Source organism: Mustela erminea, chromosome 5 (genome assembly GCF_009829155.1).
Source record: "Mustela erminea isolate mMusErm1 chromosome 5, mMusErm1.Pri, whole genome shotgun sequence".
Classification (NCBI taxonomy): Eukaryota; Metazoa; Chordata; class Mammalia; order Carnivora; family Mustelidae; genus Mustela; species Mustela erminea.
In genome coordinates, this window is record NC_045618.1 from 81,854,192 (window position 1) to 81,868,926 (window position 14,735).

At 35.4% G+C, this 14,735-nt stretch overlaps 1 protein-coding gene across 3 annotated transcripts in view; it reads right to left on the minus strand.

Moving 5' to 3' along the window:
• Positions 1 to 14,735, minus strand: part of STRN3 (striatin 3) — a 114,087-nt gene that overhangs the window by 47,943 nt on the left and 51,409 nt on the right. For all 3 annotated transcript variants that reach the window (XM_032341481.1, XM_032341479.1, XM_032341480.1), the window contains exons 2-5: positions 11,350 to 11,453; positions 10,640 to 10,713; positions 5,405 to 5,486; positions 1,790 to 1,963 (exon numbers count right to left, since the gene is read on the minus strand). In XM_032341481.1, the coding sequence (XP_032197372.1) occupies positions 1,790 to 1,963; positions 5,405 to 5,486; positions 10,640 to 10,713; positions 11,350 to 11,453 (434 nt within the window). The remainder of the gene's footprint in view (positions 1 to 1,789; positions 1,964 to 5,404; positions 5,487 to 10,639; positions 10,714 to 11,349; positions 11,454 to 14,735) is intronic.

Here is a 14,735-nt window from a genome sequence, read left to right on the forward strand (position 1 = left end):
GGTGGTCAAAGAAGGACAAACACTACATGATTCCACTTACATGAAGTACTTAAAGTAGTCACTCATAGAAACAGAGAGTTGAATGGTGGCTGCCAGGGGCTGGTAGGAGGAGGAAATAGGGAGTTGCTATTCAATAGGTACAGAGTTTCAGTCATAAAAGATTAAAAAGTTCTAGAGGTGTACTCTATAACATTGTCCTTACGGTTAACAATACTGCACTATACACTTTAAAAATTGTGAAGAGGATAGATCTCATGTTATGTGTTTTTTTTTTTTAAACACAATAGAAAAGAAACCTATTAAAGTCTTAATCTTGGAAAGGCAAGGAGCTTTACAAGAAGATTAAGTCTGGTGTGGAAATTTAATTCAGATTCAGGTGTGCTAAAGTGCATTCCTCTAAATATTTATAAATTCTATGAACTACTCAGCCTGATTAGCTAACAAGCTTAAAAATGCATAATACTTTTGCTTTTTCTCTTATACCACAAAAATATTCTGTGCTTCCTGAAATCCAGAGTAAAGAAAATAAGAGCTCTATTTGATGTCAAATGTTACTGAAGAGGCCTTATTTCTCAGAAATAGAACCCTTAAAGCAAAGGTTTATGTTAACTTGAAATTTTCAGTACATGTTTTAAACAAAAGCGTAATGTCATGAAATATAGCTAAGGTAAGAAATAATGCTAGTTTATAAACAATACATAGCATTCATTTCTTAAGCTCTAAAGGAACTCAAGGAACTCATTTTGTTTCTTCCCATTCTCTTTTTCTCTTCTTCGTCCTTCCAACCTATGTTTTCAAGGTGACATCTAATGGTTAAAAAAAAAATTCTACCTACTTATTAACACCCGCATTTATCAAGTCTGTATTAACCAAAGATGCGTCTGACAGACAAAAAACATCAAAGATGATGAGGACATGAAGAAATTTCTGGTGGGAATGTAAAATAGTTTACCCACTTTGGATATGAGTTTGGAACTTCCTTGACAAGGAATGGATAAACAAAATGTGATATATCAATAGAACAGAGTATTACTTGGCAATAAAAAGGAATGAATTACTGAAACATGGATGAAGCTTAAAAAACATTATGCTAAGGTAAAGAAGCCACTCACAAAATAACTGTTTATATGAAATGTTCAGAATAGGGAATCTATAGAAGCAAAGTAGATTAGTGGTTGCCTGGGGTTGGCAGTGAAATGAGTACAGAGCAGAATGGGGAATGTTGGCCAATGAGTTTGGGGTTCCTGTTGGGAATGATGAGTATTTTCAAAACTAAGATTGTGGTGATGGCTGAGAGACTGAATATCCTAAAAATAAACTACATACTTTAAATGGCAGAAATGTATAGTATGAGAATTTTATCTCAGTAAAGACACTAAATTTTAAAAAGTATTAACTGATCGCTTTCTGACAGCAAACATAACACAAAACCTTGTTTCTTTCATACTTGTGTGTAAATGACCATTACTACTCTAGTTATAGAGTACCATTATAATTTATTGAAAGTACCCTATCAAAAATTTAAATCAGGATGTTAAAGTAGCTCTGAACTACATGAAATTACTCTTAAACTGAAATTTAAATCTGCACCTATTTCAGAACTATAGCCGATTTCTTGGTATCAAAAGTTAAGAGAGATCAATTTAAATTTGCCCACGGTACCACGCAGGAAGGAAAAAGTCTTTAAATCTGAACTCTACCTGCTTTAAAAATTAACAAAAGTAACATGTTAAAGAGATTCATAGTATCCATTATATGACCAATGTTAACCAATAAGTACAAACCATACCTTTTGATTTCTTGTCCTTTCTGCTTAGGAGATTCGCCTCCATTCAGGATCTGTTCTAAGTTCTTTGTTTCTACTGATCCATTTGGCTCTGAATTAGACAGTCCAAGTAATGACCTTACCCGCTGAGACCGTACATCTAATATTGTATCTGTGTAACCTACTTCCTGAAGATATCTACAAGAGAAAATTTAAAATATTTAAACTCATATATTAAGACCTATAAACTTGTTAACTCAAAATCATTATCAAGGAATTTCAGAAAAAACCATAAATCTCTAAAATATATTCTTCCTTTGCCACAAAACCTTCTTCTCTATAGACTCGTAAGAGAACAAGGCCAATTATAAACCAAAATTTAATTAAAAAAGCATATAGTATGCTAACACTAATTGAGGGACGATTATCGTGAAACCTAAAAAGCCCAAGAACCTAAAAAGCTTTAGGAGTTGAGGATATATTTAAAAAAAAAAAAAAAAAAAAAAAGTCCACGAAGTGGTAAAGAATGAGTAGAACTAAACCTCAGTACTGCAACATTCTAAGTTAAAACCTGGGTTCTTAGCCAGAGGATGATGCACAGGTTAGTTGTTCTTCTAGGACCTAAAATCTGGTACTGAAACTTTCTTTATATCTAACTTAGGATCCAGGATGAGATCTGAAAAGAAAAAGGGACTAGATTATGACATAATACATAATGGGTCATGAACGGCTTTGTGTGATGAAGAATATCCTCTAGAAGCATTTGACAGGCTAAGGAAGGATGTTAAAAGGAGTCTTAGACACTACTGGCAAAGAATGAAAGATTTTTAGGTGAAAGCCAATGATAGGGAACTTGGTTAGAATACTACTAGAACAGCAAGAAATAAAACTGAAGCTAATAAATGTGAGAAAAATAAACAAGATATAATCTTAGAGACATGGTGCACAAATAAATATGGCAGCAGAATGTAAGGAGATGGGCACCTGCATGGCTCAGTGGGTTAAGCCTCTGCCTTTGGCTCAGGTCATGATCTCAGGGTCCTGGGATCGAGCCCCACATCGGGCTCTCTGCTCAGTGGGGAGTCCTCTTCTCCCTCTCTCTCTGCCTCTCTGTCTACTTGTGATTCTCTCTCTCTCTCTCTGTGTCAAATAAATAAATAAAGTAATTTTTTAAAAAAAGAACGTATGGAGATAAAAGAATTTTAGAAAATTTTCAGATTTCTAACATAGATGGTGGTTCTAGTCAATGAAATGAAGAATAAGGTGTCCAAATCTGGTTTATACGGTAACTATCACATAATCATGTAGTATCTATGAAAGTGACAACATTTATTAGGCACAATAATAAAAAAGGTCAAAGCTCAGAAGAGACTAAACTCAGTATATAGATTTGAGAGTCATGAGTGTTCAGCGGTATTTAAAGCCATGGATTTTAATGAAGTTACCCTGAGAAAAAACTCTGGAACAGAAAGCCTCGGGACACAGACATTTAAAGGACTAGAAAAATAAGAGAAAATCTAAGAAAATTAAAAGAAAGCACTTGAGAAATAAGGATGGGAAATGACAGCAGAGATTAAGTAAGAAAAAAGGCTCAAAAAAGAATGAAGAGTTAATGTCAAATGCTTCCAAAAGATGAAACAGGAACAAAAAAAGTCTCTTTCTTAAGTATGTTTGTGAGTAGCTTCCATCTGGTATCGAAGTAGAAAACAGAATACACAGCTGAGAAATGAACAAGGAAAACTATAGAGATAAACTGTTCTCAGTTTATAGAGATAAACTATTCTCAGGGTAAGATGTGGAGAGACAGAATATTAATCCAGGCAATAACATTAGGTTTTTATAAGAGAAATACTGTACAACCAATTTCTCTACAGTTACTGTACTCTTCTAAAAACTGCAATTCTCTTTTTTGGGGGAACAAATGCCATCACACTCTAACCATGTGGTCTGAAAGAGCAGCCAAGATCTCACACAACTAGGTAAAAATAATTGACTCACCGGCATTTATTTGATCAAGTAAGTCAATTCTGAATTTCAGGAGAAAAGATTAAAACTGATATACAGAGGAGAAGAAAACCAGAGAATAAGAACGTATCATGATTTTTTCCATTCCCTAAGAAGACCTCAGGTATATGTCAGCTCTTGTCTTCTGGATACTCAAGTTATTCAGCACTTTTTTCAATTCTGCTAGCTACTCTAGCATCCTTCCAAAGACTAATCTGTTTTACTAAAGCTTGTTCAAGTTTTAATCACTAAGAGTTTGGACTGATAGTTTCAAGACTTTGAATGAAACATCAGAAACTAAAGTGATAAATTTGAGGTTTAAATACATCTACAGAAAGGAAAGCATAAAGTTAAGGGAGTTCTCACCTGACAGCCTTCATATTTTCAGTGAAGTAGAATTTGAGGTGCTCTAATAAGTAAGGGAGAATGGGCTGAGATATGGTAAAAGTTTAGAGTATCTATAATGGGAGCAGGACATGGCCAGGGTTATGAAGAAAGGCTCTCTACAATGTTTGTACAGGAAACTAAGAATATGTAAAGACATTCAGGGGACTCTGTGATTTTCCTCCAAGATTTAATTAGAAACAGAAGAAGCAGACAGCAAGACTGAACTGGGGGTGGGATACTGTGGGTTTAGTAAAATGACTGGTGGGAGAGGGTTAAGAGAGGGCACCAAGAAAGCTAGGGGTACTAGCAAAAGGGTGATGGATGATTGGTCTAAGCTGGAACTAGGTAAAAATAAAAACAAGAAAAGCCCACATCAACAAATAAACAAAATAAAACCAACCAGAGCTAAAGGAGGCAAAGGGGGAAATTAAAGTAGTCAAGAATCTAAGGTAAGAATCAAAATAAGGTCAGAGAGCAAACAACATGGGAATTGGGGTAGAAAAGGTAGAATATAAGACAAATGTTGGATCATGGAATATTCCAGAGTAAGGTAAGTTCTAGGTAATAATAAGATGAAGGGTCTCACCACATTTCACTGGGTTACTGAAGTGAAGTTAATCATCTATATAGGTGAGAAGTCTGAATAATTGTAAATTACCCAGAATATTAGTAGTACACAGGTACCAAAGCTTTAAAAACATATGGCCAAAAAACAAATAGATTAAAGATAATAAGATATGCCACATAATTACTTCTAATACAGCAAAGAATTCAAACATTAAAAAAAAGAATTCAAACATCAAAATGTTCCTCAAAAATACAAGTAAAAAGTAGGATTTGACAAGCCACTTATGAAAGGTTTCAGATAACTGGTTGAATTCCTCTAGAAACCAGTAATACTCCTACGTAACCCAAGTTTATGAATTCTGCACTGATGGGAATGAGAGTATCCTGAGCTATGAACTCTATATTGTTTTTATTCTTGCCTTCCAGTCATCCAGTTTTTATGACATTCTACCCCTCAAATAAGAAAACATCATCCTGAGTAGTGTTCAAAAGAACATTCAGAGGAGACAAACTTTAAAAAGATCCAATAGTCTAATAAAGCAAGAAAGCAATTTGAAAACTCTACATACTGTCCTATTATCACCAAACAATTTTTCACTTGCGAGTGATCTAGGTATGAAAGTACTTAAGCACTTTCATACCTAGATCCTTAAAGAAAGCTGAAAATGAACCATTACTTACTGTCTTAACAGCTGTCTGCCTTGCTTCCACGTTAACTGGCTATTCTGAGGTGCTGTGGGAGCTTCTGTGTCTTTGGTTTCTTCTAAAAATTAACACACACACACAAAAAAACCCAGATGATTTCATACGCATTTTATTTCAAGTCTTGAGAAAATATTGCCAAAGTTCTCTCAGGGATAAATTCCCACAAAATATAACTAAATATTTTATAAAGAACAGAAGTAAATTAACAACTATTGAGTATTTACTGTGGGTCACTCATTTTAAATGCATTTATCCCAATAACTTACACAACTCAGGTATGACCCTCCTTGTTTTAACACTGGGAAAACCCAAGAGTACATAAACTCTACTAGAGATTCAAAAACCAAAATACTAGGCTTTGAAATGAAATGCTAAAAAATAAATGTTTTTCACTACCAGAATTCTGCTGGGTTGAATGCTTTCAAAATCAAAAGGCTGTATTTAATATTTACTTAAGCATTCAAAATCAGCACTTGGAAGCTTTATATATATAAAACCACTGAATAACTTAGAGTCTGTATCAGTTAACTTTAAGCAACACTTCATATAATCAACTTCAGTTTGAGAACTAAAACTTAAACCAGAAAATAGTTTCTACTACAATTAAAAAGTCATATTTTATTCTGGAATACAAGTATAAGCATTAAGAGAGAGTTTAATAAATAATACAGGGGTGCCTGGGTGGCTGGCTCAGCCAGTTAAGCATCCAACTCTTGATTTTGGCTGGGTCATAATCTCAGGGTCATGAGATAGAGCCCCATCCTGGGCACATACTCAGTGGGTGGTTTGCTTCTCTCCTCTCTCTCCTTTGGGCCCCTCTCCCCACTCTCTCTCTCTCAAGCAAATAAATAAATCTTAAAAAAAAAAAATACTATAATCTGAAGTGAGTCAAGCTCTCAATAAGCATCCCTAGATGGGCACCTGGGGGGCTCAGTAGGTTAAAGCCTCTGCCTTCGGCTCAGGTCATGATACCAGGGTCCTAGGATCGAACTCCACATCGGGCTCTCTGCTCAGTGGGGAGCCTGCTTCCCCCCACCCCCGTCTGCCTCTCTGCCTACTTGTGATCTCTGTCTGTCAAATAAATAAATAAAATCTAAAAAAAAAATAAATAAAAGTATCCTAGAGACTTAAAACTTTATTATCAGCACAAACAATATTATAGAAATACTTTCCTATAAAGTCCTATTATGAAAATTAAAATCAAGCAGAGAAGAGAGGATCATAGAAGATCAGCCTTCACACTAAATGTTGAGAACCCTTAGCATGGCTCACAGTTAGGCTCCTATACTCCTCAAAGTCATGAGAACAAATACTGGTAGCAGGCATTACTTCTCTAACCCTAACCCATTATTAACATCTTTTCATTCTTCCCACGAACACATGAATTTCTAAGATTTCTAGAAACAATTATTTCATCCTAATAGCCTCTTTATTTTTGCTTATAACTTTTTCTATTTATACTTGTTTACCGTGTAATTACATATAATACATAACCACTGGAGAAAAAATATATTTTTAGAAGAATTATAACTGCCTCAAATCCTTTCACCAATAGTGTTAGTCCTATTTTTCATCTCAAAATACATATATAAACTTCTTTCTTTAAAAAAAAGAGGGGTTCAATATGTGCACTGTAGCATAAGCTGTATTTGAATATTCTCAATGTATTTGAATATTCTCAACATTCTCTTGATAGTAATAAATAGATTAATATCATAAAATGATTATCTGTTATTCCAAAGAAAGTATATGCCTACTTAATGAGTCCACTAATGTTGACATTAGTTTCTACTTTTCCTTATTATAAATAATGCTGCTAAGGGTATCCCTGAAGTACATCAGAAGCATATAGATCAATGAATTTTTTAACACACCAACGTAACCAGTTCCTCAATGAAGAAACAAAACATTTATCAGCACCCCAAAAGCTTTCCTTGTGCCCTCTTCTAGTCACTAGACGCTCCTAAAAAGGGTATCAATACTATCCTGATTTATAAAACCTAGATTAATTTTTTAACTTGATACACACAATTTTCAGTTTTATGTTACCTGTCCATGTTGTCAAGTGTAGTTAGTTTGTTTACTTTTGTTGCTAACGAGCATTCCACTATACTAAAATATTACACAGTATATGTACTCATTCTAACACTGCAGGTCATTCAAGTTGTTTCCTGATTTTTAATACAACATACTATACACAAGCCTTATGGTGAACATATGTATGCCTTTTAAGGAGTAGAATACCTAGAAGCAAAATACTGGGCCATAGAGCATGCCGCTATGTCTATGTTCCCTTTAGTATCACTGACAAACCACTTTCAGAGCAGTTCAATCAGTTTTCAATCTCAAACCCAGTAGGTATGGTTGTTCTAAATCCTCATCAACACTTCACCTTTTTTCTCTTTTGTATGTTATTTTAGCCATTCTGATAGGTCTCTAATTATATACACTGCACTTTGGTTGTATGTCCTCAATAACTAATAAAACTGAGTCTCATTTCATCTACTTATTGGCCATTTGGGTATTTTCTCTTATGGGCTGCCTTTTCAAGTCTTTTGCCTATTTTTCTCCTGTTACAGATTTTTTTTTCCTAAAGGCATGAAAAAGAGCTCTTTACATATTTAGATACAACCCCTTCTATAAGTGTAAGGTTTAGAATATATATACATATTGGTATTACTGAGGCACAGGTACAAAAACATTCACATCTTGTACTTCAGTCAAGACAATATTTTACACTTTTTTACATTTTGATTTTGTGCATATATAAAAGGCAATACTAATTTGTTCAACAGCTCTCTTGAGCTATACTTTGATGTAAATAATTTCATTCCATTTTGTTTGCATGCTGTATTTAGCCCATCCTTTTGTCTTTTTCCCCTGCTCAACACCATGAAGTTTTGCTACATCAATAAAAGCAATCTATTTTGCTATTGTTGTTTCCTGTAAGTAAAATAATTGGATGTCACTTATTCCTCATTTTGAGGAATAAGTGCTATTTGTATTAAGGTGTTTCCACCACATTTGATGTTCTCAGTGTATTTGTACTTAACAGGAGACTATGAATATTAACTAGCACAACAGCAAAACAATGCCAACAACTTTGGTTTCAAACTGATCAAAATGTAATAACCATTTTATAGTTATAAAATGTACTGGAAATAGAACAAGACATACTAAATACTCTGGAAGTCAAGAGTTCTACAACAAGTTTATACAGACAAATTTATACAGACAAGTTTATACAGACAAAACAGTTGTTTTTAATCTTACTCTTAGGCAATAGAGATCTGTCTGTTTTCTACAAGCTATTGTACCGAAACCAACTAGCCAATTCTAACTATAGCTCCAGGAACAAGGCAGCTGCAACTAGTCACCTTCTTCTCATTTACGAAGATCAAGTTAGGGGGGATAGCCCTTGAGTTAGGAAGTGAATACTTATTTTGTGACTATTCTAACCACATTAGAAAGAAAAGGAGTCAAAGAAAAGTTCTGAATCCATTAGGTTGCGTGAAGCTACTCTACTCCCTCTAACTGCAGTAAGACTACTGTAGTAAACAAGGCCCAAAATATACAGACCTTTCCAACTTTTTATCATTTATTGTTGCTTTTCCAAGGATTATGCCATAATACGGTTTCATATTATCAAATCTTCATAATCACTGAAAAGCCAGATCAAAGGAAATTCATGCAGGATGCCAGGGTAGCTCAGTTGGTTAAGCATCTGCCTTCATCTCAGGTCCTGATCCCAGGGTCCTAGGATCAAGTCCCACATCCGGCTCCTCACTGGGCAGAGATCCTGCTACTCCCTCGCTGCCTACCTTTCTCTCTGGCAAATAAATAAAATCTTTAAAAAAACAAAAAGGAAACCCATGCTGTTCATATTTTTTTCCTTAATTTTTTATGTATGCCAACAACTTGAAATATAATAAATGGTAAAATTAGTTAAGTATAGAAAAATTAAATCAACTGCAAGTTGTATGTATGAAGTGTTTTGCTAGGTATTTAACATTAACAGTATTTAATATCAAACTAAAAACCAATGAAATTTTTAAAATTTACTGTGCCACCTAACTAAAAAAAAGTCCATACAAACTTATTTGCCCTACCATATATACTTTGACTTTATTGGATATAGTACAAGTATAGAAGGAGAAGAAATATTGCATATCCAAATAAAGACACACTTTTTCCTTATCTTAATAACCAGCATCCAAGAACAGCACAGAATTCAATCTAACTGCACCATCAAAATGTACGAGTTCTAGGGGTGCCTGGGTGGCTCAGTGGGTGACCTGCCTTCGGCTCAGGTCATGATCTCAGGGTCCTGGGATTGAGCCCCACATCAGGCTCCCTGCTCGGCGGGGAGCCTGCTTCCCCCTCTCTCTCTCTGCCTGCCTCCCTGCCTACTTGTGATCTCTGCCTGTCAAATAAATAAATAAAATATTTAAAAAAAAATTTTTTTAAATGTGTATGAGTTCTAAATGTACCTGAAATAAAAAAGTGATAATATTCCTAATTTGTATAAAACAAAATAATCCTCATAATTAGATGTTTAGACTACTGAAATTGTAATCATACAGAACCCTAAATTTACTAGTAAACTTTTAGCCTTTTCCTATTCTAGCTGTCTCTTCCCAGCATAAGTGCTCATCAGATAGTACTCTTGTCCTCAATATCCATTTAGTTTAGAGCAGATGCAAAATTTAGTATAGTGCAAGATGAAGCGAAGATTTTTTTTCCTTCTCTTAACCCTTATTTGGCTGCCTATGAGGTTTTCAAATTCAATCAAATTTCCAATTTTCAGAATTAAACTGTTAATCACAGCTTCTCCACATGAAAACAACTTAGTAGTAATAAAAATTTTAGCTCACATGGGATAAGGATTACCTACAAGCACAGAAAGAACTGTTGCATTACTTTTCACCTCTAGTTAATTCCAAAAATGTACCCACAATTTTACATAAGTTTCAGCACAAGGAAAACAGGATAAATAACCTCAGGACTGAGATGTAGATAAAGCTAGTTACTTTATTCATCTATTATTTCCCCCAAAACACTAGATAATATTACAGTAGTCAACAATCTGACTAACCAACGCTATCAAAGCAAAATGAGAATGAAGAAAATATGGCTGTTACATAAAAATGAGCTTAAACCAATTTTTCTTGAATTAGGTCAGGAGAAGGTCAATGGAAGAATCAAGTTTACCTGATTCAAAGGTTGGCATTTTCAAATCACCTTGGTTCAGTTCTGTGCCATATTTTAATTTGTGATATTTTGCCCTGAAAATTCAATAATAAATTGTTTAAAGAAAATACTTTCTCTTTTTCCACACAGTTAATACTGGTATATATTTCTCTGATAACAAATAAAACATAATACAAATTGTCTGTTTTTAAGTTTTACTTGCAAAGGAAGTTAGAAAAAAGGGTGCGCTGCTGTGAAAGAAAAAAAATGTAAATTACCCAATTAACACAAACACCTGAGTAAAGATAAATTTTTCCTGATCTTTAAAGAAACAAAAACCCCAAAACCTAGATTCCGTAACAAGATATTATTTCAATTTTAAAGATTTAAATCTTGGTGGGGGGGGGGAAGAAGATTTAAATCTTGGAGCGCCTGGGTGGCTCAGTCAGTTATCCTGGGGTCCTGGGGTGGAGCGCCACATCAGGCTGCCTGCTTAGCAGGGAGTCTGCTTCTGCTCCCTCACTGCTCCCCCAATCAAATAAATAAATAAAATCTTTTAAAAAATAAAGATTTAAATCTTTTCTTTTCCCATATAAGAATCAAAGTGTCATCTTGTATTTTGGGCAGGGTTTCATATCTTTCAAAGAGCTTTTAAATACACTGTACACTAGTACAAAAAAGAAAACTGCTCTACTTTATATTACACATATAAGAAAATGAGGTACACAAACCTTTCTTGTTTTAATGCATACTCTAACATCTTTATTCTTCTTACTAAATCCTTCTTCAAGTTTTCTTGACCTTTTCTTTCTCCTTGCAAAAATGCTATCCGGGCCTAAAAATATAAAAGATTCATTTATTTTCACTTTTTCCTAATGATACACAGGAAATCAAAAATAAGAAAACATGACAGCAAGTTTTATAATGCATAGAAACAGTCAACCAAACTTTGTTAGGTAACACAATTATTTTAAAAATAAACATAACTGTAAGTCAATTTATTTGCTTATAATCTTAAAGTCTTAATATTAGTAACTTCTACATAATCATAAAAGGAAATTTTATACATAAAAACTGAACCTACTTCCTAACATAAGTCACAAAGAACTAAAAAATATTATTTTCATAAATAGATAAAATATTTTTCCCCAAATGAGATACTGGTTGTTTCAAAAAACAGTAATAATACCTCAAAAGCATTTTCTTTATGAAATACTTAAGAATTTAACATCTTTTCTATTCCACACACCCACTCCAAATTCTTTCAATTCTTGAAACAATAACAGCACAATACTGCAAATAGTTTAAGTAAAGCCACCATATTTTCAAAGAACTCATTACTTTCTGCTGTCATTTTTCTATTGTGAGAGGAAATTTTTGTCTTTTTAACTGTCTCATTTCTGAGAGAGGCAACTCTCTATCTTTTCCTGGCCCCTCCTATCATGTCAGGCCCCTCTACCACACTAAAGAGTAATGCATAAAGAGACTATCATAGGTATGGAGACACTTGCCATTATGCATGTAATTACAATAAAATTAACTTCCACATGGGGGAGAATGCTTTTGCTGAGATAACCCACAGGTATATTTGTTGATTAAGAAAAAGGAAGTTACTTAGTAACCTAAATTACGATTAATGGATCAGAACAAATAAATTCAGCTGAATAATTTAACCCATTAAATTAGGATCTCTTGGGTGCCTGGTTGGCTCAGTGGGTTAAAGCCTCTGCCTTTGGCTCAGGTCATGATCTCAGGGTCCTGGGATTGAGCCCCACATTGGGCTCTCTGCTCAGCAGGGAGCCTGCTTCCCTTCCTCTCTTTCTCGGCCTGCCTCTCTTGACTACTCGTAATCTCTATCAAATAAATAAAATAAATAAATAAATAAATAAGGATCTCTTCATTTCTTTAATAGAAAGAGCCAGCAGACCAGCTAAATCAAATTGATTAATAAAAACATATTTAATGTTTAACAAATGACCACTGCCATCAAAACAAGCTCTTCTCTATTATCCTTTACTTTAAGATGTATTTATTAGAGAGAGAGAGAGTGTGTGTGTGCTAGTGCACAAGTACAAGCAGAGAAGAGTGGAGGGAGAAGGAGAAGCACGCTTCCTGCTAAGTAGGGAGCCTGATTCAAGGCCAGATCCCAGGACCCTGAGATCATGAGCTGAGCAGAAGGCAGATGCTTAACTGACCAAGCCACCCAGGTGTTCCTCTATTACCCTTAATTTAAAAAAGCGGGGGGGTGCCTGGGTGGCTCAGTGGGTTAAGCCTCTGCCTTCGGGGACACCTGGGTGGCTCAGTAGGTTACAGCCTCTGCCTTCAGCTCAGGTCGTGATCCCAGGGTCCTGGGATCAAGCCCCGCATCTGGCTCTGGGCTCCTTGAAAATCCTGCTTACTCCTCTCTCTGCCTGCCTCTGAGAGCCTACTTGTGATCTCTGTCTGTCAGATAAATAAATAAAATCTTTAAAAAAAAAAAAAAAAGCCTCTGCCTTCGGCTCAATTCATGATCTCAGGGTCATGGGATCGAGCCCCGCATTAGGCTCTCTGCTGAGAGAGAGACTGCTTCCCCCTCTCTCTGCCTGCCTCTCTTCCTACTTGTGATCTCTGTCAAATTTTAAAAAAAAAGGGGGGGGGGGCTCCAGGGTGGCTCGGTCAGTTAAGCTAAAAGTTGGACTCCTGATTTTCAGCTCTTCTCATGATCTCAGGGTTGTGAGATCTAGCCCAGCTTAAGATTCTTTCTCTCCCTCTTGAGGCACCTGGGTGGCTCAGTGGGGTAAAGCCTCTGCCTTCGGCTCAGGTCGTGGTCTCAGGGTCCTGGGATCGAGCCCCGAGTCGGGCTGTCTCCTCAGCAGGGAGCCTGCTTCCTCCTCTCTCTGTCTCTGCCTGCCTCTCTGCCTACTTGTCTGTCAAATAAGTAAATAAAATCTTTAAAAAAAAAAAAAAAAGATTCTTTCTCTCCCTCTTCCACTGCCTGCCCACCCCACCCCACCACTGCTCACTCGCTCTCTCTGAAATAAAAAGAAAAAGAAATCACCTATAACTCCTTAACACCTGAGATGTTAGACAGCTACATAAAACTTCCAAATACAAATTTCAAAACAAACAAACAAAAACCTCTAGGAGGAATGGTAACTATTCAGAACCTAACCGTCTAATACCTTAAGAGAAAGTAGCACTTATGACTCTCTTGAACTATAAAGCAAAAGCGAAATGTCAATTTCATCACACAGCCTCAAGAGCTTTTTTTTTTTTAAAGCCTCAAGAAATTCTGATTAGGTTTTTTGCCTGCACCAACTTTCTTTTTTTCACCACAATAAGTGCAGTCACCACCACTGTCACCATACAACACCCTAACGGTATTATTGACTATATTCTCTATGGGGAGTTTTCCTTCCCTAACTTACCAATTCTGTAACTGAAGTTGTACCTCTTAAATCACTTCACCTACTTCGTCCATCCCCTCAACCTCCTCACCTTTGTCAACCACCAGTTAGTTCTCTGTATTTATGATTCTTTTTCTGTTTTTTTGTTTGTTCAATTTACTTTGTCTAGATTTCAAATAAAAGTGAGATCATATAGTATTTGTCTTTCTTTGGCTTATTTCACTTAGCATAATACCTTCTAGATGTATCAATGTTGTCGCAAAAGGCAAGATCTCACTCTTTTTATGCCTGAGAAATATTCCATAGTGTAATATTCCATCGTTTTTATCTGTTCAACTAACAGTGGATATATTTAGGTTGCTTCTGTATCTTGGCTATTGTAAATAATGTTGCAACATAGGGGTGCATAAATTTTACCAATTAGCATTTCCATCATCTGTGGGTAAATACCCACTAGTGGAATTATTGGGACTATATGGTATTTCTATTTTTAATTGTTTGATGAATTTCCACCTTGTTGTCTACAGTGGTTCCATCAATTTACACATTTCCACCAATGCTGCAAAAGCGTTCCCTTTTCTCCACATCTCACCAACACTTGTTATTTCTTGTCTTTTTTATATCAGCCATTCTGACAGGTCTAAGGTGATAAGTCACTATGGTTTTGTTATGCATCTCCCTAATTAATAATGTGAACATCTTTTCACGTCTCTTGGTCATCCATATGTCTT